A 24,891-nucleotide genomic window follows, 5' to 3' on the forward strand; every position below is an offset into this window, starting at 1 on the left:
CTTGAGATCACTTTAGGTGGTACTGGCTCCTTTTGGCACATACAATAATCTCACTAACATCCTGAACTGAATCTTATATAAGTATTAAAGTTCAGATTATTCAAATGTTGTAATGTGTGCATTGTGTTTGATTTAACTAGAATTCTTAATTAGGTTAGGAAGCAAGCCTTTTGTTCTCCAATGTTGTGTTTTCTGTGTCATGTCATATGAACCCAATTAATGTTAGCAGAGGGATATTGTCCTTTTCACAAACCAAAACAAAAAGAGGAAAAACACATTTTTAAGGACCGAGGGCAAAAATACAACAACAGAGATAACTTGAGTATGACTCTTGATCATTTTTTGTATCATTGGAGAGGGCAATGAGAGGCAGTTGCTCAGGGACAGCTGCCTCGTAAATCAAGAGATTACTAAATTACACCAAAGCATCAGAGAATTCATTTCAATCAGGAGAGACAAGTGAATGAAGAAAATGATTTATTACAATGAATAACATGGAAATGTGTCTTGACAGCAATACTTTGGCGCTTGGACTCTATTGGGTGGTTGATGTGTAGGAGAATGACAGTTCTGAGCGTCGGAAAAATAAAACCCCCCCATGGAGTCCAGACTCTGGTGGCGGTGAAGCTGATGACTTGATGAGACCGGATTGGTGAAAAATTGATGGATGATGATTCTGCGGAGATGGACAGTGATGGAGAGGTGGAGGGGCGCACAAAACATCAGCATGGAGGAACTACGGCAGAGAAAGAATCATATTCAAGAGGGGAGCAGGACGATGATAGGGAGGAACGCCATGCGATTGGTTAGATGAGTACCGCAGACGAGACAGCTGATTATCCAGTGACAGCCCCAACAAATGACAGCTCCAGAATGACAGCGGAAACGTGAGTGAGAGTACAAAAAGGGATGAATGAGAGAGACCCGATCGTGAAGGCAATTATAGTCCCCCTGACTGAATTTACGCTAGAGCTTCATTACACAAATTTCTCTGGGCAGATTTGGCCCAGTCAGCTGTGCAGAAGGAAACACAGTCCAGACTGGCAGAACAAGCACGGTGCTACTGTTCAACATCCGGAACAACAACGCCGGTGAAGCATTTTTCCTGGATCATTGGTGCTTCATGAATAAGTAGCCATGGAGGCAGAACCTAAATTATTATAATCAGAGAGGGAGACAGGCTGAAGACACGAAGGCAAGTGGAAAGACGGATTAAGAGGGAAAGAAGATGGCAATAAAAAGAGAGACACATCTGTAAGAGTTACACGAGGTAAAGAGTGAGAGATTCATTTTGAGAGGAGATAACTTACAAGATGTTGATACTGACCGTACAACGAGGGTGTTACATACTTTGACTGGAAAAGAATAAACCAGCCCTAAACATAGATATTGAGCAGCAGATCTTTGTTAATCTCGTTTTAAAAACCAGAGATATGGACCAGAGGAGCAAGAGAGGTTAAGTGAAACATAGGAGACACTGAGAGTTGTACAAAGAAAATAGAGCTCATTTTGCTGGCTGATATCAAATGCAGCATGAAAGAAGTGCAACCGAATAACACAAAGAAAAGAAAAACATCATCCATTTAGTGCTGATACAAACACTTACTCCAATAAGTCCCCTGCTATTGATTTCACTGCCGGGGAGAATTTGTGTTCGATACCCAAGTTATTCAGCACGACCATTCACCGTGACCATTTCAGCGAGGGAAAATCAATTGAAGTTAAAAAAACAAATCCCATTTTATTTTGCCAGACCAACACCCACAGCAGGAAGTTGTGTAAAAGAAAGTAGATGGGTTTGAAAGATGGAGGAAGGAAGAGGTGAATCAACAAAGGAATGAGGGGGGGGGGGGGGGGGGGGGGGGAAGACAGGGATGAACGTGTGCTGTGAGTATTTGCCGTCTCCAGTCAGAGTGGGTCCTAGTGAGCTGAGTCTTATTTTAGAAAATAAATAAATGGCTGCCTGCTTTTGTCATGAGCAGGCAGGGGTTTTTTTTTCCCCAAGTTACAACAATGAACTACTTGTGAACCACATACCGCACATTACAGGAGTTTAGAAGATCATTTTCATGATGGGGAACAGATGCTTCAAAAGAATATCTTTTTAACCCTCATGATGTTTTGTACTCCCTACAATAGAAGATCATTTGAGGAAAACATGATCTGTGCCCATTTATTTAGTACATTTTAGGTGCAGGTTCCTTTTACCCCTCAAATGTCAGTGTCAAGCAGAAATGCTGTGCATACTGTGTGTTTTCTAAAGGCGTGCTTCTCACTGTTGCATAGGGACTTGGACAAACATCATTTTTACATCTGCATTTAGACTTTGAAGAGCAGCTGTACAAAGGGACTGTAAATAAGTAACCATAGTATAAGTGCGCAATTTCCGTGTGCATTTACCTCTGTATTCTAGAGAAATGTCAGCTCTTTCAAAACTGTACATTTTTACATCGCTTTCTCCCTGTTGTGTTAGCTGTGTTGTTATGCTAGCATGGACGGCAATCCACATTAGGGATTAGGCTCCCATTTGTTTTCTTCTGTTACTATGGTCCAAAATGTCCTGAATTCTGGTTCATTCTGGTAAAAGTAAATGTTATGGTATCTTAATAAATCGCTTTCTTTTCGCAGTCAGATCATTTCTGAGCAATCCCATCACTGCACTGCGCCTGCTGAGCTGTCCTTGCAGAATTTGCCTGGAAGGCAGACGAGAGCTGATTGCATAATGAGCCACTGCCTTTGTAATTCAGCAATTTTGCAAATGAACTGATTACACTTTTTTGGTGTAGTTCCAAACGCTTCTGAGAAAAAGTAGAGTTTTCATGTTAATAAAGCATTACTAATCTTTCTTTTGTTTCTTACCTGATCTTAAAGTAATGCTGCCTGTATGCTACATTGGAATAAAGCAAATAAGGAGGACCAACATCAGGAGAGGTAAGCCAAGGGCTTTATCCAAATCGCATATATTCACACTTATACGACGTCACACTGAGTATGTATTATGTTCATAGTATAACAATTTGGTATGCAAGAAATATCCAGATGTAAACAAGAATGGCCACATTTATTAAGTATGATACAGGAGCACACTAGACATACTAAACCCACAAACTGTTGGATCACGTTGTTCTCTTTGTTCCCGCATAATCTTGCAGTTCTCCTGTGATCTTGTGAGATTGTGAGTCCAGCTGATCATGGCTGCACTCTGCTACGCTTCCGCTTTAGAAACAGACCCAGTGGGTTAGGGGTGCATATTGTTGGACGGATCAATACCAGGGGTAGACAGAACGTTGCGCTCACAGATCTTGCTGAATCCACCTGTCGGGCTATCCAATGGTGGAGCTTGCCAGCCAGCCAACAGGGGGTGTACATATGGTAAAGATAAATGGACTTGAGCCTGATTAGCGCTTTTCTAGTCTCCTGACTTCTCAAAGCGCTTTTATACCACAGGTCACTGTACTGTTTTGGACATAGCCAAGGTTAGATGTGACATCCTGGAAAAAGACAATTTAGACGGAGACATACTGAGAATTCTTAAGAATAAAGTCAGACTCAAGTAAAGGTAGGTCACAAGAAAGGAGAAGAGTACACAGGGGTGACAGGGGAAGAAAGAGAGAGGAATGTGAAGTGAAGAGAAACAGATATAAATGACAACTTTAAAAGAGGTTGAGGTAAAGAAAGGGGAAAGTGTGAGAAGATGATACACAGCAGTCCCCAGGTTGGGCGTGAGACATTTTAATCTGTCAGTCGGTGTTGTAGTGATGAAACTGATGGATGATACCTATAGGACTGCAAACTGAAAGAACTACAGCACAGAGAAACTAAGACACACACTTTATAGAGAGATATATCCTCTTGACTTGTAAAAATGCTGCAATTATTAAACACACAATCATTTGATAACGAAAAAATAAATAGAAAAAAACTTGAAAACATTTAAATTACTACAGTAAAAGAAGAGATGCTAATTTCAGCTTTATTGGAAAATAACGCAAGACGGAAAAACAAAGCTTGGCCATGACAAATTCTGTAGTTTTTTTCTGAGACTGGTTTGTATTTATTCAAATTAAAATGAGTACGTCATCTCGATTAAAGTTTGTTAACAAGCTAAAACCTAAAGAACAAACAAATTTAAAAAACTAACAGACACATGCAGGTGGTATATATTATAATCCCATCCACACTTGTAAAATCAACAAATAAATCTTTGTCGAAAATGCAAAACGCTCTGTTACAGCTGTCATGAGCATGCAGAGTCATCAAAGATGTCAATCAATCAATCAATTCTTATTTTATTCATTTATTTGTTTGTCAATCAATCAATTTCCCTGTCCTTGACATGCAAACATTTTCTGGCCAATCCTCTGCAATGACAATTTCACTTACAAAGTTGTCCTTTCAGGCGCCTCTGCTCGTCAACATAGTGGGAGAGCAACTGTGTCAAAGTCCAGTTAGCAATGTTAACACCAGCACTAGTTTGGTTACTTCTGCCAATGCAACACAAACAGATTTGTCACACAATGTAGAGATCAGTAAAGACGAGTAATGCTCCTTCTATGATCACAATTTAAATGCATGTTCCTCTGTCTTTCACTTCCTGTTCTACTGATGTCTTGATGTTTTCCATCACCTGGGAGGATTTTTGTTATAAGTGTGTAATAACAAAGTTCTGAGTCTCTCATTTCTGGTCTCACAGAAATGTTAAGATTGAGTTAAGTGTTGCTCTGCATTAGCCATACTGTGTGCGCTGTTTGGCACTCTGACAGCGGGAGCCAATTACTGAATGAAGTGCAGACGGCTTTGATTGGAGAGTTGTAGGATCTGAAGTTGCAAAGTGAGAAATGTACTCAGAAATCACAGCTTGTCAGACGCTCAATTTCAAACCAGTTGCTGGTGAAGAAATACCAGACTAAAAGATGTGTTCCATCATTTAACATTTTAAATGATTTAGCCTTCAAACACAGAACAATACTGCAATAAATATCTGAAATTGACTCATGAGGTGCTGTGTTTTACAAACAGTATTTATTTTGACAATATTGTAGAGATAATGACTGAACTTCTTCAAACATAGTGTAAAATCAATATTAGTTTCTTTCATGTAAAGCCTACTGCGACAAGTGGTCTTACTTCAGGTAAGACAAAAGAACTCAAAGATTAGTACATATACAGCTTTCTCCATATATCTGCACTTGGAAGTTAGAAGTTAAGAATAAAATGTAAATGCATTATGTATCTGTTTTTACATAATGTGTTTTGAGAACACATACTTCATGCAAACCCTGCAGTCAAAAAAGTCTGGACACGCCCCCCTGCCTGTGTCATGATCACCCTACAAACTGCAGTTCCTCAAGTGTCCACTTGAGGCTGGCTGCAAAAGTTCAGGACTCCCCATTGGTACTATATTAAAATGGCCTTTACAGCAAATTTAAACATGATTACAGCCTGGTGCAAAAGCTGTTTTTATATCAGTACAAAATCTAAAGGGGGTGATTTTTTTTTTTACAAGTCATCCTTTTTGATGGCATTTAAGCGTGGCAGAGTTGACCGATGGGACTGGTGGGAGTGTTGTAGAGGTTTGCCAGAAGGCTTAAACCCATACTCAACATCTTTGCCTGTTTCTAGATTGAATGAAAGTGAGGTTGAAAAAGCATTTCCACATGGGCATACCATCGTTGGTCTTCAGAACGCTTCTTCAAAAACCAGTTGGTAACATTTCTGAGACTACGTCCATATTTTATATATTCTGTGGTTTCCATATGGAGTTGCTCTAAATCCCCCATCTGACTTTAACCCACATTAAATCTTTCCTCTATTATCATTGCCTAACCTTTTCCTACTGGCCTTGGTTTCTTTTGTCTCCGACACTTGTTGACTTCCCCTCAGCACACCTCCTCAGGGAAAACTCACTTCCACCTTAAGTGCCATTCCATTACTCTGAAAACTCAGTGGGAACGCTCGCATTATTCAGCCTTCAAGGGCTGAAAGAGAGAGTCAACAACTTTCCATTTGCCCTGCATTGTTTTTTATTTTTCATGTTTTTGTCTGCACCACATTTGAAATAGAATGTTCTAACTTCACAAAGCTTATTCAGAGAATTTATTTAACAATTTAGTCGACGTATCGTTTTCCATCTCTTTTTAGATCTAAAACTAGTTAACCTGCTTGATAGTTGACACATATTTGTAATTGCACATGTTAAAGAAATACATTGGTAGATTTCTTGTTTTTTTGGTTGGCATGGTTGGTGTAAAAGGTAAATAGACTTGAGCTTGTAAAGCCCTTTTCTAGTCTTCTGACTACTCACGTCAAGTCACACTTACCTGTTCACACAACATTGACACAGTGAAGGCTGAGGCTGCTATGTTAAGTGAGACTGTGCTTTACCACTAATCCACAGCTGCCAAGGATATGGAAGGTTTAATAAGTATATTGTAAAAAAAATAAAAATAGGAAATGCATAGCCAACCCACCATTTTCTCAAAACTATGTAATTTTTGCATAAACCATGAATGAGCTACAAGCAATTTACCCTCCGGGATTTATTGCTTTGTTCTACAGCTCCACACTTAACTGCCTGGTTAAAACACTGTTTCCATAGAAACAGAGTTGCTGCCCGACAACTTGTGGTCAAACAAGTGTGAGAAGGAGTTAAATGACAGTCAAACATAAGTTCTCTTGTTATGCTTCTGAGACTCAAGTCGGGTATCGTGGTCTAAAGGGGTTCAACATTTTTAAACCTAAGGACATTGTAATAATGACAGATGTTAACAAATCAGAAGCAATGAAACAAAAAATATAGAGTCCACATTGCCTGGTCTCGGACTTCCGCCCTGAAGACTCAATGGTGGTCACTATAGGCTCCGCTCCCGCAGTGCATTCTGGGGCTGATTCAGATATAACCATCCCGGTTACAAAACTCCTTGTAGAGGACTGCTGGCTAAAGCAGCCTAGTCTCCTACCATCTCTGGAAAGAACTTGAACCATTAACCGTCCCTATAATATCCACATGATATTAACAGAAAGGAAGGGCAAACGAGGAGGGGACAAAAAACAGTCTCCATCATGTTCTTTAAGTTTATGTGCTGTTACCAATGTGTGGCTCAGAGAGGACGAATCCAATCTAAACACTATCCGGCTAGTGTATTTTGCCGAAATGTTAATTCACTTACACTGAACTCTTAAAAACAACATATTATCTTCAATGTGCCAAGGGGAGCATCAGAGTACATGTCCTCTACAACCATCAGCCACCTTTTGCAAGCAGCTGGAACATGCACAACTAAAATAGAGACAACAAGACCTGTTATAGGGTCAAATATAAGACAGCTTGCTGATGTAGAATAACGACTCTTAATGACCCCTGCTTGTGTACCGTATTGGTATGTGCTGCTTTGAATATATAGATGTAAAGGGAAGAATGCAGTAAAATTAGGCAAATGATAGAACAAATACAGCAACAACATCACCCTGTCATCTGAACAGAGGAATTAATCATACAAATGCTTTGGTTTTGTGTTTGATAAAAGCAGCAATGACGTCTGAATATGAATTCATAGACGTCAAAAAGGGAAACTGACTTTACTGTGACCTTTTAAAACGGCCAGCAAGCAAATATAGAAACAGTACTGACTGAAAGCAGGATGTGGATGAATTTGCATGTCATCTCCTGATACACAGGACTATTCATAGATGCTTTCAGTATGCTTCTGTCCAGGTGCCATCATTTGAATATCAGACAAACTCATCTTGACTAACGCCACTATTCAGTGAAGTGTGAACTCGGCCCCTGCATGGTGTGGAAAGCTGGTCCGCTTTTTCTGTGGGACAAATATGAAATTATAAACCTAGTTGGAATATTTGGCAATTCAAGATAGATTAAGATAGAGACATATATAGGTTGGCACTGTCACGAAACGGTTGAAAAACCTAAGGACGTGGACTCAATTGCAGAATCAAACTTAAATATTTATTTTAAACAAAAATTTAAACAAAAGTCAAAAACAAGACTTACTACTCCACAAAAACCAAAAGGTATCATAGGGAGCCATAAGGAATCACAGGAGCACAAGCAAAAGCAAAACTTACATCTGACCAAGGACCAACATACAACATAACCCATAACCCAGGAGCCCCTATGACAGATCATCTTTTGCCTTTGAAGTCAAGTTAGCGGGTCTATCCCAGCTCTCTACTAACTGCTTAGATTGATTTAAGTTTGAAACAACGCAAATCAAATGTCCCCAAAACAAATAATCCACACTTTGATCAGAAATCTCTACTCCCCTTCACATTGCAAAATCAAACAAATGAACTAGTGCATGTAAAGGACACAAGAGACGGCAAAGTGTCATAAAGAGAAGGTTGTGAGAGTGAGAGCTACTAACAAAAACAAAGCAAAGAAATGTTAAAAAAAAAAGATGCCCAACCCTCGAGGACAGTGCTGGATCCTTCATGCTGCAAGTGTCTCTCTACTTTGTCCTTACAGAAAAGTGTTCATATTCGAAGGTCGGCAAATACCAACATTTTGTCACGTAACTTTGGCATCCCATATGGATGAAAAAGTTACATTGGTGTGTGTTACAGAAAGATGGAGAGAAAAAAGAGAAAGTAACATCATATGTGTTCTACGTTTTCTTCATGTCCCTACCTGTGTGCTGTTGGCTTTGAGCTCCACATAACTGCCTAATGATTGACACCCAGAAGAGTACCAAACACAGCTAAATATAGAATAAAATGAATACAAGAGAGGAAACAGGCAGATCTCTGCACATTTAGACACAATGTAGTTCATCTACTGGATTATAAATGGGCATCAAGATGATATATGTTATAATTGAGGGCAAATTCCTTTTTATTAAGCCTGCAAGACTATTAACAGGTTGTCCAATGTTATGGTTTGTTTTACTTTTCCGGTAGATTTGTAATTTAAAACAAATTGTTGGTGTGGTGTCAAGAGAGTTATATATCATACCAGTAACGTATTGAAGTCAAATGACCCAATATCATGACAAAAACCTCGATATAAAAGCAGAAATGGAAAGCATTTGTCCCTGTTGGTTTTCAACTTGTACAGTGTGACTGTCATCGCGTCACACTTGACAACCTCTAGTTCATCATTAATCCATTGCCACCTCTGTTTTCACTAAGCACACATTTACCTGGCACCATATGAATGCTTACATCATCCCTTCACCAGAGATAAAACCTGGCAGACACAGAAACAGATTTGCCAAACAGACAGCACCACGTCCCAGACCTCAGCAGGTAAGAGAACTTTACCAACAGCCAGCAACCAGTCAGCACACTTTGATTGGATGAATTTGACCTTTTTTCCAGTCCAAGTTATCTGTATTTTTTTTTTTTAATTACTCTGAATTGTTTTACACCTGTTTAGGATTTCTTACTTTGTTCAATAAATGTTCATTAGTTTTTACTTTGTGAATAATATGATTATCTCTGTAGAGTTCAGTTAGTTTCAACAATATGAACACCACAACTGTGAAGACGGCCCTCATGATGCTCGTGCTGTGTTCAGGTGAGGCTCATTTTCTTGCCGTTGATCTCAGTGTCTCATTTCACTATTTATTTATTTATTTATTTACAAATGTAAAAGTATTCCAGGGTAACAAGCCCTTGTCCTTCGCTATGATCAGCTAATGGATTTGTATTCAAACTGGCTTCTTTTTTTTTTTTAAATGACTATAGTTCATAATGTTTCCTGTTGTTTCTATGGGCTGCAATGCAAAGATAATAATTAAATATTATTGTTTCTGTGTTCATGAAGGATTTCTTCACTTTACATTTGCATCTCAACGTCTACGATTCTTTGATATTTTTGAAGACAAAGACATTTGGACTACTTCATCCACCAAATGTAAAAACATAAATGCATCACTGGTTACTCTGTATGATGAAGAGGACGCCAAATTCACAGCAAATTTCACAAAACAAGCCAAAAAGCCAGACGAAATGCTCTATGTCTGGCTCGGTCTGCATCGAAGTCTCACTCCATCAAATGGAGGCTCTGCCAGTTTGAAGCAAAGATGTGGAGCCATTCATAACAACAACCTGGAATGTTTTGATTGCGGAGAAAATATAACCTTCGTGTCGTCCATCCAGAGTAAGTTAAAGCATGTTTGATGTCCTTTTTCATATGTTCAATGTATTTGCTAAAAATAAGATTCACTGAATTAGAAAAAAGAAAAAAAGATAAGAATGGTACAATGACAACATGTTTTTAATGACAAAACTAACCCTCAATTTCCACATACACCATGCGCGCCGCGGTGCGTCAGTGCCACGGTTCTGCTCTGTCGGACGGCGAGCGCCCTGCCTCACTGGATCCGTTTCTGGAGTGTGAGCGCAGCAATGAGCAGCTTAACACACATCACAGGATAACTACAAGATCACGCGAGAACAAAGAGAGAAACGTTCAAACAGCACTTTACTTTGTTTTTCTGAGGTTGCCTTGTTTGTTCATTGGATGACTGTTCTGACGTAATGTCGATAAAGTCTGTAGATCATGTTTCATTTTGCAATTGACCAGACGTTCTGTGCGTTTCCTTGTCTGATTTCCTTATCCTTCTGTTATCACATGAGTAAAAAAAGTTGTCTCATTGCAGTAACACTTTATAATGTCATGTTTACAGATGTTTTATAAACTATCTTTTAAATGTTTACAAATCATTTGATAATCATTATCAAACACTTTATATAGTGTATAAAAATTATAAAGTGTGCAACAATAAACTGTTAACATAACGTCAATTATAGCATTACAAATAGTTATTATACATTAACTATAATTTCACTGTTTGTTAACAGTTAAATAACTGTCAACTAAAGTGTATTAACTATTTATTTATTATTATTATTATTATTATTAATAATAATAATAATAATAATAATAATAATAAGTTATACTTTATTAATCCTGTGAGGAGAAATTCTGTTTTACACTCTGTTTAATGAACATTTACTCTTTATTGACGATGGTTATATAAAGTGTAACCATATTTTCTTTATAAGCATAGGGGAACAATGTCATTCTGTGATGTATTACAGGACCTGATGAAGCGCCCGGTCAGACATGAAACGTTGTGTTCTTCAATGCGTATAGCTAATCCATAAGTATATCTTTGGGAGCCACAGTGTTTTCAGTGTCTTTGTGCATCATATCCTGTATAAACCAACACAAAGGATTCCAGAGTGCTACATGTTAAACCTTGTTTGTGAAAATATTCAACAAATCAAAATATGATGTATTTATGTTTTGCAGGTATTAATGACACTGCTTTAAATAAGACCTGGTGTCAGGCTCTTCAATACTGCAGTCAAAACCACACTGACTTCAACAGCAGCGGGGCTGTTGGAATCATAAACAACACCAGCTTTTGGATCGCACTCGATACATGGGAGTGGCAGGACAACGGCTGCTCTTCATTCAGAGAATGGGGGTTGAAAAACCCTTTCCCTGCAGAATGCACACGTGTGGATAGTAATGAAATAGGCCTTGCACGAATAACTGAACATGGTTGTGATAGTGAAGCGAACACTTTCTGTGCCAATGGTAAGTAACTTCACAGTGCATATTAACTTAAAATCATAGTTGTTTTCTATTATACAATGACTTATTTGTACACATTTAAAATGTCATTACTTACTAACTTACATGTTAAGTACAGTATGGTCCACAGACTCATGATAGTAGTAGATACTCATTGGTTTATTTCCAGGTACTGTGAGGATCAAAGTCATTCAAAATCCTTTAACTTGGGAGGAGGCATATGATTACTGTAACGAACACCACTCCCGTCTGCTGTGGATCAGAGATGAATACGATCAGAAGGCTGTTGAACAATGGCTTAATTACACCGTTGAAGAGGGTAACTTCTGGATTGGTCTGCGACAAAGTCGGGTCTTTGGATTCTGGATTTGGACCAGTGATACGACAGTGGGGTTCTCCAAATGGAAGGATGGCAAAATGCCTCAGCTACCCATGTCTGAGCACTGTGGGGTCTTTGACAACACTGTTAAAGACTTTAACAACAACAACAACAACAAGGACTGGGAGTGGCATGATTTCAACTGTTCAGAACAGCTTCCTTTTCTTTGTGAGGAGGACATTGTATACATCAAGAAATAGTTATCAAGCTTTGCTCATGAGAATAGATTCTAATGTAGAGGTAATCAAGAGCTGATTATTGTGGTGAAAGACAGCGACATTACCCTCTGCTTAAATTTAGTATGGGTTCTTCATGGCTTCAGGTTTTCCCTTGATCACTAAAACGTTATTCTGACGTTTGAAAGGTTTTATACTTGACATTTCACATGCAAGTGTTTATAAAAAGCATTGTTCTTTCTATTGTTGTTGCTGATATATTCATTTGTGTAACAGTTGTTAATATTGCTATCGGTGTTTTTGTTGTTAGGATCACTTATTCTAAAGAAAAGGACTTATATGTATGCATTTGATTTGATAATGATGTAATCTCATGGAAAAAGTGAGAACAAATATATATCTGGATTTTCTTTTTTTTTTTCTACATTAAGGTTTGTAATGTGTGACCACTTCCCCTGTTGATATTTGTGAAGTTACTCACTCTGTCCCACTGTGTCATCTCAACCAATCCAGTCAACATTTTCGGATAATAAAACCCATCTGTTTGTATGTTTGTATGTAATCCGACCACATTTCCTGATCCATTCAAAATTGAGAGACAATTTTTGCATTTGTTTTTAGTTATAGCTTCAAACTAAATCTAAATATTTTTAAGGCGATTTTATGTTGGACTCTTTTGGTTGAAATTGCATTTTGATGCACTTAGGTGTATTAGAAGATGGGTGCTGTGTATTTGCTTCTAGATACTCTGCTTGTATGACTTTATGCATATACTATTGAAATAAACTACTGGAAATTCACTTGTGCCTTAATTAATGTCATTTTACAATATCAATACATTCTTAACAGTGACACATGAGCTGCTACTATTTCTTCAAAGGGCTTTTTACACCTTTATTTTCGAGATAGGACAGTGGATAGAGTCATAATCTGGAGAGAGAGCGAGGGGGGGGGGAGTAATGCTACAGGTCCGATATGATCCCAGGCAGCCTGCTCTGAAGGACTTTAGCGTCTGTAAATGGGGGCATGCTGTGCGTTAACCACTAGGCTAATGGCCCCCCTCATAAATGAGTCTCTCATTTCTAATGATTTCACATCTGTGAATATTTGAACTACTCATCCATTTTTACAAATCCTTCTTGTCAACATGTTCTGTTTTGGATTTTCTTATAATCTTATTTTCTGTCAGCATTGTGCAAAAACTGATATTTTTACTGTTAAGAAGAGAAATTGGTTGCAAAGCTAATTGTCTTTGATAGATTTGAACAAAACAATTGAAATTTGACTTTTTGTCACTTTGGGAGGGACAAAAAGACAAAATGCTGCGATACCACAGGATGGACTTTTTGGATTTTTTTAGGGAGGGGGGGATTGAACTTCAGTGACATGTCCACAATAAAAGTCAATGTGATAATAACATTTCAATCATACTAACACAATACATATACCAAGAGAACAAAGCATAAATGCTGTAGACAATGTTATGGGAAAGGGGGTCAATTGTGTTGGGTCAGCAGTGAAGATATTCAAGTAACTTCAACTGAGCATTTCAGTATCAGTTGGAAGAGGAAGGTTGAGTTAGCCCAAAGCAAAAGAGAAGCAGAACAAAGCTGGCTAGGAAGACAACAGACATCTGACAGGAGCCAAATGTGGAAGTAATAACCAACATGATGATACAGATCTATAAACTCTAAAACAAGAAGCAAAGAGATTGGTAGATCAGAGGCTGTGATGTGAACATCTGGAGAGGTGCAGGGACACTAGAAAAAAAAAAAAGGATGCTTGGACAATTTCCAAAGCCATTCTTCACACTGTGGACTAACTTGAAAAGAAAGCTCAATCCATCACACCCTCACTCATCATTCTAACTCATCACATGGCTAACCGTGCAAATGTGTGTGTATGAGAGTGTGTTTATGGGCCTCTTGATCATTGCTCACTCCAAGGGAACAGACTTTCACTTGACTTGTAGCCCAGCTCACTTCTCTGGCCATGATGTGATGTACGTGAACAAGTGTGTGATCATAGCTCATTGAGGGGAATCAGAGATTCTCAGGAAACACACTCATCCACGGCGTAAATCAGCAGCCACTGAGCATCCTGACTTGCAGCTGAACATATTGGTGCAAAAGCAGCAAATTTTAGTTGGCAGAGACTTGGACTGGATAAGAGGCTGATCTATGGCCCCATTTGGGGGTTGAAAGATGGCTGAAACCTGGTGTCCATTCAACCGGAATTGAATTGTAACACAGACATACCTCCACCAGTTAGCAAAACGTGAGCAGATGTTCTCTTTACACCGAGTACACTCTAAGAAATTAAATAGTGATGTTGTTCATATTATGTAACTTTGTTGTGGTAAAATTACTATAACTTTTAAGTTTTTACAGAAAAATTAACATGGTTTCCTTGGAATAACGTAATAGTAATAGATTTCAAAGCTACAAAACACAGGAGATTCAAACGAATGTAACCATCTCACTTAAATCATACACGCACGCAAAGATACTCTACTATGACGCATTCTCTGACATACGCAGTAACCACGGAGCAAAGCAACCGTCGCCACTTGCGCGCCTTGTGATTCGGGGGAAACCGTCGTCCTTGAAAAGTTTGGTAAGTACAAATGTTTCCTTAATGATACTGTGTGAAACTGTACATTGTGTCAACTGACTTTTAGTGGGTTCAACATGTGCGGATTTAATCAGGTGTGGTTAAGAGTAACATTATACATCAATACTCTTTATTTTTATTTCATAAGCACATTTTCAGTTTCTGTGAATGTGTATGTATACACATAGGCAGTTATACACGTGTTATTTGTAACAGCCCCACTAACGTTTCCAGAGTATAATAAAGGCTGAAGTGAAATTAAGCAACTTAAATTGTATTTATTTAACTTTGTGATTTAACCAGTACAACAAAGGTGTTGCATTAACACAAATCTACCACATTAATAATGTTCATTTGTGTTAAGTTAGTTGAACTCAATCATATTAAGTTAACTTAATGTAGTGTCAGTAAATCCAACATAATGTTGTTGTGGTTATGCAATGTAGTAATATCATGTAGCTTTAAAGTAAGATAATTAAGTAAGATTTACTTAATATGTGTTGTTCACATTAATAGTGTTTTGCTTGTCCATTTTAAACAACCCAGTTTTGTGGAACCGGTTGACATAACTTAGTTAAGTAAAATCAACATTTCATTTCTAAGAGTGTACTTGCTGTCTTGGGTTCTTGAGAGTTGAAGTCCAGAATTGAAAAAGATACACTTCCAGTCTCTATTACATTATGTCTAACTCCACCGCAGCTACACCAAAATCTTACTACTTCATTTGGAATAACAAACATTGTTAAAAGCCATTTCTACATGGCACTGACTAACTACGACTAAGTGACCACTGCTACCACCAAGACTCAACTCTGGATAATCATCAGAAGATGGATGAACATGTGAGTGCTTGTATTATTGGAATGCTTTTTTTTTTTTTTAACCTTTCTAGGCCTGAAACGATACATCCATTAAATCAATACTAATTAAAAGTGTTTGCAACAAATGTAAATATTGTTTTGTTGTGTCTCATGATTATTGCATTACTCGCTGTGATGTAGACACAAGTGTTGTATAGCATTTGGTCAGCTTATGCTGTGTTGACTTTTCATTTCATTTCATTTATTTATTTAAAGGACAGTGCACATTAATCAACATTTCTGTAAATGTGCCAGTGTTAGCCAGCAGGCTAATTTTCAACTGTAGTCCTTTGGCAAGATGTTAAGCTAGGCACAGGGTGGCTAAAAAAATAAAAACATGTTAAAGAATACACACAGCAATAGATAACAACAGTATAACATGATGCCAATATACTGGCTCCATTAAAACATATAACCATACAACCATTCATACAAAGCACCATGGGTTAGACAGCACAGCTACAACAATACACAACAACAGACAAACATGCACTCAGATTAAATACTATAAAAGGTGTTCACATTTTTGATTGCTTAAAAGCCAATCCTTAAGACATTTATTTGTAATAATGATGATCATTTAATAAATGAGTTGTGTTTTTTTTAAGACAGTGTTCATTTCGTTCACACAAATTACGACCATTAATGTTTTTCAATTACAAAGATGAGACGTTGACACGTTAAATATTGATCTTTGACAGTAAAAACCATAATAGCTTTTTTGTTGTTAATGAGACCTTCGACCTTCTCTCTACCAGAAGGTCGAGGGTTCGATCCCCAGCTCCTGCAATCAGTGTGTGAATGTGTAGGAGTGACATGCGGTGCAAAAGCTCTTTGAGTAATGAAAAGACGAGAAAAGCGCTGTACAAGCTCAAGTCCATTTACCATTTACAGGACTAAAATGTTAGTGGTGGTCTGTCTGACATTCAAAGTTTGTGATATTACCTGTGTCTAATTGATCTGTCAAAATACAAGCAGGAGGTGGAGAGAGGAGTGTGTGCAACCAATCAACAATTGTCTGACAAAGATGTATCTTCGTATCGTTCTCTTCAAACAGATATTCTCTGTTTCAAATTTCTTGCTTCTAAAGTTGCTAGTTGAACTCTAACCAACGAATGGCAAAAGGAGTAGAAAGTCTGTGTCTGGGGATCCTTCTTATGCTAATGTTGATGGCAGTACAGTTGGTTCTGAAATGGGGTACAAGACACACTGACACAAACTGTAAAGAATAGAATTTTGTATTTTTCCTTTTTTTTTCAAGATGCATTTTCCAGATTACATTAACTCATTGAGAAGTGTGCCCCATGTCATTGTGTTTGGTGGTTCAAAAAAGCATAATTTCAACTCCCTCATCCATACGCATTAACACACAAAGCAGCGATGCTCTCTGTCAGGTCAATTTTTCATTTTGAGTCAGCCAGAATGTGTTACTATTGTACTTTCTTTTTGCTTCTTCACTGTAATAGCAGAATGATACAACACAGCCTCTTTGTGGGTCCCAGATCCTTTACACTCAGAATCAATAGCCAAATAGCAAACTGTTGGATTGTGACTCTTTGAAAGTGCTCTTTTGCCTGCATTTCCTGGCATATTTTCTTTGTTATGTGACTTTGATTGCGTATGAAACCATACAAATGGCCAACAGTATTTTTCCTTGCAGACAAGAAGGAAGAACTGAACATATTCCGGTTTGTGAATACTTATTATACCAACAGCTAAGATAGAACAGGGACACACATTAACACACAGTATAATGGTGGAAATGAATTCAAGATGTTTATCATAATTGTAAGTTGGTCACCACGGCTACTGAAGCCCCTGCTCCTGATCTTCTGCAGTGAAGTAGTTTAATAATTAGTATTCTGGTCCAGACCCTTACAACCTTTCATGAGGAATCTGCTGCCGCTAATGGCTGACTTCACAATATCTACAGGAGTGATGACATTTCAGACATGTTCACCACAGAGACTGCTGATTTACATTGGAAATTGGCTATCAGAGATGCGTCAGGGTCAAAGTACAAGAGTTGAGGCAGAGGTCAGTGTGTGTGTGTTCTCGGGTTTTTGTGTGTGGAGCTGTCCTTCACCAAACTATCTATTCTCTCACTGAACCTTTGACCATTGAGAAGGTCACAACAGTCCTTAACCCACCAAAACTCACATTCACGGTTAAGTTCATTCATATGTAATTATGCTTAATTTGCTGTGTGCACATTCATGTCTGTCTGCACTGTGAAACACTGGAGTTAACAGTTCACACAATGCACACTTGTTACTCCATTCCCCTCTGTTATTTTCCCACCTTAACTTCTTGCCCTCCTCCAATAGCTTTGCATCTCTCTTTTCTACAGTCTTCTTTTTATAAACGTAGAAAACAAACTCGTTTGTCCTTACAGTTTTCTTGCACAAGACTATAGCATCTTATCTTAAGTTTACCCTCCAACCCTTTGACAAAACAAATACAAATTCCATTAAAAGTTTGTCTGCTGTGTGAATGAGTGTGTATGCTTCAGACATTTAACAAGTATCAAAGCACAGAAAACGTATACCAGATTAATTTATTTCCCTGTGCTGAAGTGACTTGAATATACTGTTGACTTGGTGATTTGTCAATTCTGCCTTTCTTTTTCAAAATGTGGTGCAATGGGAGCTTTTGTGCTCGGTGCAGCTGAGTTTTTCTTGAGAATTGCTTTAATCTCAGGTCTATTGTTGCAATGATGATTCAACATTTTGAAAATGAACTGTGCAACTACACACTGACGCATGGTGAAAAGGCCATGACACCAAGCAGACGGCAAAAAAACTAGTGGCGATGAAGGCCGCCTGTGGCTGCGCCTCACATCTCAGCCAAAAAGTTTTACGAGAACACACCGCAAAGCCTACAGCCGACGGCCAACCACCACGTACATTCTGTGCATGCGTGAGGTGCGGTAGCTCGTTGTTTTGATACGAGAAGACCGTTTTCTCATCGCTCTCGCGCACCTCTCGTATTAGAGGTAGCCTACTAATCAAGAATAATGTCTGATATAAAGTTGAAAGTTGAAAAGAAAAAAGCCAATCAGAGAGATCCCTCTCATTGACCGCGGGCGCTGATTCTACATGTCGAATCGGCCAAAAAAAAGCCAACGGGGGCTGACGGGTAGCGACGGAGCCGGACACACCGCGAAAACTAGGGCGATGACCGCTCACGGTCATCCAACTAGGGTCGATGGACGACGATCTCCCTGGTGTGTCAGGGCCTTAAGAGCATGTTTTACATACTTACATCACTTTGACGGAACAAATGGCTGCAGCTCCCAAGGAATCGACTTTTCTATGTAACATGGGCGGCAGTAGCTCAGTCCAAAGGGACTTGGGTAAATTAAAAACCAAACCAAACCAAACCTGTTTAACCAAAATATTTAATGGGTTTACATGTTTCAAGTAAGACAAAAGTCATGATTACAAGTTTGTGTACATTTTATCATGAATATAGCTAATATGGGTAAAAGCCACTGAGTCACACATGGATCATTTTTTTCAAATATGTTTAATTCAATAATGCTGTTGGGTATATGATTCAAACATGTAATTTCTGTTTCTCAGACAGCAATATAAAACATGAGTGGAAAGAGTGGATAAAAACACTTTAAAGCTTGGATCAGACGTCAGTTACTGTGATAACAGAACATGGATAGATAAATGTATTTTGTTCATTCTGCTCATTCACACATCAACATCATGGCAGTGTGGCACTGACCAACAATTCTGTGAAGTTAATTGGTAAAAACAAATTATTCCCCACTTGCAATTGGCTCTTGATTTGTCTAACAAAGAGGCGGACACTGTTGTTTCTTAGGTGAAATGTAGGATCTGTATTGCACAAACTGCTGACATACTCTTTAGCAGGTAGACATCTCTAATGGTCCATACATTTTATTGTCTTATATTGTACACTTATATATTATTCATGTATAAGTAGTCCACTGATAAAATCCTTCTTTCAAGGTCAGAGGAAACAGTAAATTTGCTGTAGATAGCAGACAGCCCCACTCCAATCGATAACATCAGCTAGCTTAGTTTTGTTAGTGCTCTGTATCACTGTGGTTATCATCAGCACAGGTTTACAGACAGTAACGTCCATTATGACAAGCAAAGACTCTTATCTATTCCACATTTGTTTCAATGCCTCTGAAGGTCTCTGTATCTGTGTTGTGATGAGTGGTATGCTACCAACAAGCATCACGATAACCATTAACCTGCAAAACCACATCTCAGGTCGTTAGCCGCTATCTACAGCACTGTTTGCAAATGCTAGTTTTATTGGACAATGATTTCCCCTTTCAATAATGGTTTATCTGCAGTAATACTTTTTTTTACCTGGACAGAATGCAGTTGGCAGATTTAGCATGAGAAGTTAAATGTCGAATTCATTAAATGTAATTAATATCTTAACTCACAGATGGTCTAGAAATGTTGACCAACAAAGGACAACAAAAATTGAATATTTGGGCTAACTTGGAGTTATTGCCAGACAAAACTTTGGTAGCTATTTCCAATGATACAGAAAATGATACACAACTTCTCTTGTAAGAATTTAACCATAAATCCTTCAAAGATTTTGTTAGATATAGACACTTCACTGTCAAGATTTCTGTCATATGTAGTAGTTATATGTTGATATCAGGCTTTATTGCTATGTGTCTAAAATATCAGGCATTTAATTATTTAGATTTAGTGTATATCTAGTGGATTTTGTTATTCTCATTTTGAATATGTAAGTATATTATCACGTAAGAGGATGTTTAGCTTTAGCAAAACGAGCCTTGAAGACACTGATGAATAAAATGTTTCTCTGGATTTTATGATGAGCCATTTAACAGCTAATAAAAGGTATGAAGAGTAAATATTGTACAAGTAAAAATATCTAATATCGTGTTTAGTCTCTCTTAGCGATATTATTGAGTAAGTCACAGTCAAGATGAAGTGGTCCACAAACCATTTTTTAAGTGTATTTTGTTTTTTAATAAGGCACATTTCATGAATAGATAACAGTTAAGTTAGTGGCAAAAGGTCAAAGTTCAAATACCTGGAATAAAGGTTTTTCTATAAATGACGATCAGATAATGTTGAGCTTTGTATAATGGCAAAAGATGCAATGTTGACTCACCTGCAACATGTATTAGTGACTTTAATTGTTAATTTAAAGTATCATAATTAACTTTTTTTTTAATGCAACACTGTTTATTTTTCCTGTTAGGGCGTACATGAAATGCTGTAGCTTGCATTTTATTTTCAATTAGCATGTGTCTGAAACACAGTTGGCATTATGTGGTCAGCATTTTGGTACAGCTATCATTTTAATTGGGTAATTGAGGTTGTGTCAAAAATAACTGTGAAACAAGCCATATGTTAATTACCACTTGAGTCAGCAATATAGATAAACCCTGAGACACACACACACACACACACACACACACACACACACACACACACACACACACACACACACACACACACACACACACACACACACACACACACACACACACACACACACACAGGAGGCGTACAACACAAATGTGTGTATGCATGCACACATTTTTCTTTTTGTGATTGTGCTTACATGCTTGCTGCTGATTCATCATGTTTGAGAGGTTGGCTAATTTCCCACCAATCTATTTTATGGTGACAATTCACAATTCATCACTAAAACAAAGAATGTATTTGGGCATCTGGAGTGCTTTGTTTACATTTAATTATAGATTTCACTGATAATGATAATCTATTCAGACTATTTAAGTAGGAGTCTATTTCATTCCCTTTTAGAAAATTATGTTTAGCTTATTCTCTCAGGAGATGAGGCTACATCTACTGTTCATCGTGGAGGATATCTCAGCATTTAACAAAGCAATTGCAAAAACTATAAATGTCCCTTTTGTAAACATACATACCATAACCAACAAACCAAAAACTACTAAATATTCACTCCTGTGTATTTGATGATTTGATGTTTCATGTATTCAAACTGAAAACCTTGTGCGATCTCTGAACCTCTAGATCAGGTACAAATCCCTGTCAGGCGTAATATTTTCATATTCTCAATATCCTCAATTCAACCATGCACCTCACAATCCCATATTCCCACTCAGCTTTCTCCACTCACTGTCACTTCTAAACTACACGGTCAATTCATCTGCCCCTTGCTTTCGTCCACTTGTAGAGATACAAGGTACAGTTGGTAATGTATATCTAAAATGATTTCCTCCTCTCCCCTGTACTTTTAGTTAACACACTTTCATCTGTTTTTGAATATGCTGGCGATCCCAGGGTACTTGTGTCCTTCTCTTCTACAACATGCTTTTCCATAAAAAGACACCTTTCCACATTAAATGCACACTTTCCTCTGCTACCTAGATTCCAAACAAGCTCTCAAGACAAAATACTGTTAAGGGTCACAATTATTTGAAGTAGCTGGATTCTGCCTCCTATTTGGTGGCCAACTGACTCGCCAAATCAAAAGGCGCCTCTTTACATCGGGGAGAAGTTAATTCTCACACCAGCTTCAGATGAATGCTTGAAACGTTTTGGGGAAATTGCAGCTAACAAGACTGGGCATGATGCCCTCTCAGCTAAAACAATTGAGGAGAATAGACTAAATTGCAGAGGATGTTCAGAGGCAATTGTTTGAGAGGCTTAGCAAGTCCCCGTGGCATGCCATTCAAGTGGTTGAGTCTGCACATGCAGAGAAGCAGGCAAGTTGACTCGTCTGTGTGTGATACAGCTATCAAGATGACTTCCAGGGGAGATTTAGTCTTTGCTATAATTTCTGCAAATGAAAGCCACACAACAGGAAATATTCAGGGCATTTGTTGAAACACAAGATGTTCAATAAACGGAGCTGATTATTATAACAAGTCATTTCACATCCCAATAATCTTGAAACCTGTCTTTTATTGCACTATAAGAATCAATCTTCTGGGTGCATCAGACAATTCTCCGGGCAATCTGGGAGCCGGCGGATATCTCGGCCACGACTTCCTTTTCCTTGCAGTAGCAACAAGTAAATACATATAGAATTAGAATGGAGAGAAAATTTCATTCATGACTGCTTCCACAAGCAGATGTACTTTTAAAAGAGATTGATAAAATTACAAATCAGCCTATAGAGTCCAGTTGATTTGCTAACCACACAGATTGCGATTTAACCTCCGACTTACTGCCCTAGCTCTGCTGCTTCTCTGAATTCAAGAGCAACTTCTTCATTCCTTTTCCTTAAAAGAAAAGACAATCTACACCTTATTTAATTTCCTAATTTGTTTGCTTCATCTTCAACTGCATGATTCAACAATGCAGGCAAGCGTGCATGCACCACAACTGTAGATCTCACTGGGTTTCATTTTGCCGTCCTTTCTCTCTCACATATACACACACACACGAGCTGCATGACAATTTCCACTGCCAAGGGGGAAGGAGCATACAAGCTAACCTCATGTGAAATACTCATTCAGCCTGTCTTTCTGTCACACGTCACGCATGCACACACAAATGACTGCACTGTTGCACACGTTGGATTCACGTGCACAGACATGCACATGCACTACACACACACACACACACACACACACACACACACACACACACACACACACACACACACACACACACACACACACACACACACACACACACACACACACACACACACACACACACACACACACACACACACACACACACACACACACACACACACAATGCAGACAGCCCCCACTGGAGTGTGCAGCCACTGGGGCAGAGGGTTTTGATAAATGATTGCAGATGATCTAGAAGAAAAAAAAAAACGTGAGAGGGGTTATATCGAAGAGGTCCTTCCTTTGCTTGGCTCCTCGTCTGTAAGAAGTGAGACTTTCAATGTCTCGTTTTGTTTAGTCAAAAAATCATATACAGTCAGTTAATCATTTATTATTTGATCTATTAGTTACCCTTTTTTATCCTTCTCTTTTATTCTGACGCTTTTCACTTCTTGGCTGCTCATTCATTCCGTTTCTTTTTCTTGCCTCCTCCTTCCTCTTCTGTTTTGCCTTCTTTGTCCTCATCTTCTCTTCAATTGTCTCACTTTTTTCTACTCTTTCCCCTCATCTTTAATATTGCACATACAGTATCTGATCCATCCTTACATTAACATGTTCCTACTGTTCTAATATGGTTTCAATGTCTACAACCTCATGACTTTCTAACTAGTGACCTATCTTCTCTCACCTTCTTACTGTACGCGTCCTCTCTATCTTATCCCTTGATCCCACCCTCCTCTCATTATCTGAACTATTACCATCTCCTCTTTCATCATATCATCCTCTCCCCTTAACTCTATCTCGTTCTCTGTGCATGATGTGTCCATCCTAAACATACATCTGCATCCCTCCATTCCAAATTCTTTGTCTTCTGGCTCACAAAGAAGCCCAAAAAGAGGAAATTGCACAAAGAAGACAAATGGGCATCAAACGATATCAGATATGAACTAATTGCAGTTTCTTCGGTCAATTCCGATTTTTCAAGGTCTGACCTGCTGATTTAGCTGATTCTGATTTTCTTAAACTAAAACAAAAACATGTTGTAACTTCCCTTTAATGCCAATTCAATTTTATGTTCATGAGAAAACATTAATTACTCATTAACCCCTTCATTTACAGACAGCAGCCTGCCCCACCTCTTTCTGTTTTTCACTGATCTCAGCCCATTCTAATCACCTGGCGGTTAATTGGTGCAGCTTTTGTGTATAGTAAAAATAAAACAAGATATACTCAATTAAATCATGGGCTTCAACTTCAGGTAAGAGGATCAGTGCAGGCAGAGATGTAAACAAATACATAACATGTTATTAAAATACATATCTAACTCTAATGCAAGACTTTGTTTTTGATTGGCTGGAGAACATTCAGAGATTTAAAGCTCTGGTACACTGATTTAAAACAAAGCAGACTACAATATTGGAGGCATTATGAAGCATTTTCTCTCTGCTTTAAATTAATAGGATTTACAAAGAACATTTATATAGAATACTAGGATCAAAGTTTTCTTTTTGTTATGTTTCTTTTGTTACATAAGGATTGAAAAGTAATTTGAGACAAAAACTGCCATTAAAACCTATAATAAACTTAAACTATCTCACAGTTATAATTCATGAGATTACAGCTATATCTGTTGGTCTATGCTTAAACCTGGTGGCAGTTATTATTTAATATATCAACAGGCTGCAGAGTTAAAGGTCCGGTAAGAACATTTTCAAAGACAAACTTAAACCTTTAACCCCTGAACA

General features: G+C 38.1%; 1 protein-coding gene and 1 long non-coding RNA gene across 2 annotated transcripts; both read left to right on the forward strand.

The window, feature by feature from the left end:
- The first annotated feature begins 9,169 nt into the window (after positions 1-9,169).
- On the forward strand, positions 9,170-10,241 carry LOC132956253 (uncharacterized). Its single transcript, XR_009665989.1, has 3 exons — positions 9,170-9,264; positions 9,465-9,535; positions 9,785-10,241. It is a non-coding gene; the product is annotated as an uncharacterized LOC132956253 (long non-coding RNA).
- A 645-nt stretch (positions 10,242-10,886) lies between these two features.
- On the forward strand, positions 10,887-12,921 carry LOC132956575 (secretory phospholipase A2 receptor-like). The gene is made up of 3 exons (XM_061030096.1): positions 10,887-11,569; positions 11,736-12,031; positions 12,065-12,921. The coding sequence occupies exons 1-3, from the start codon at positions 11,257-11,259 to the stop codon at positions 12,143-12,145; spliced, it is 690 nt and encodes a 229-aa protein (XP_060886079.1). The 5' UTR covers positions 10,887-11,256; the 3' UTR covers positions 12,146-12,921.
- Positions 12,922-24,891: the final 11,970 nt, after the last annotated feature.

The sequence above is a fragment of the Labrus mixtus genome, chromosome 22 (assembly GCF_963584025.1).
Source record: "Labrus mixtus chromosome 22, fLabMix1.1, whole genome shotgun sequence".
Lineage (NCBI taxonomy): Eukaryota > Metazoa > Chordata > Actinopteri > Labriformes > Labridae > Labrus > Labrus mixtus.

Bases quoted from the DNA above. Each gene is read 5' to 3' on its own strand.
- LOC132956575 (XM_061030096.1), top strand. From the start codon at position 11,257: ATGATGTATTTATGTTTTGCAGGTATTAATGACACTGCTTTAAATAAG. The intron at 11,570-11,735 runs GTAAGTAACTTC...GTTTATTTCCAG, and splicing joins GAACACTTTCTGTGCCAATG to GTACTGTGAGGATCAAAGTC. The intron at 12,032-12,064 runs GTTAAAGACTTT...AACAACAACAAG, and splicing joins GTGGGGTCTTTGACAACACT to GACTGGGAGTGGCATGATTT.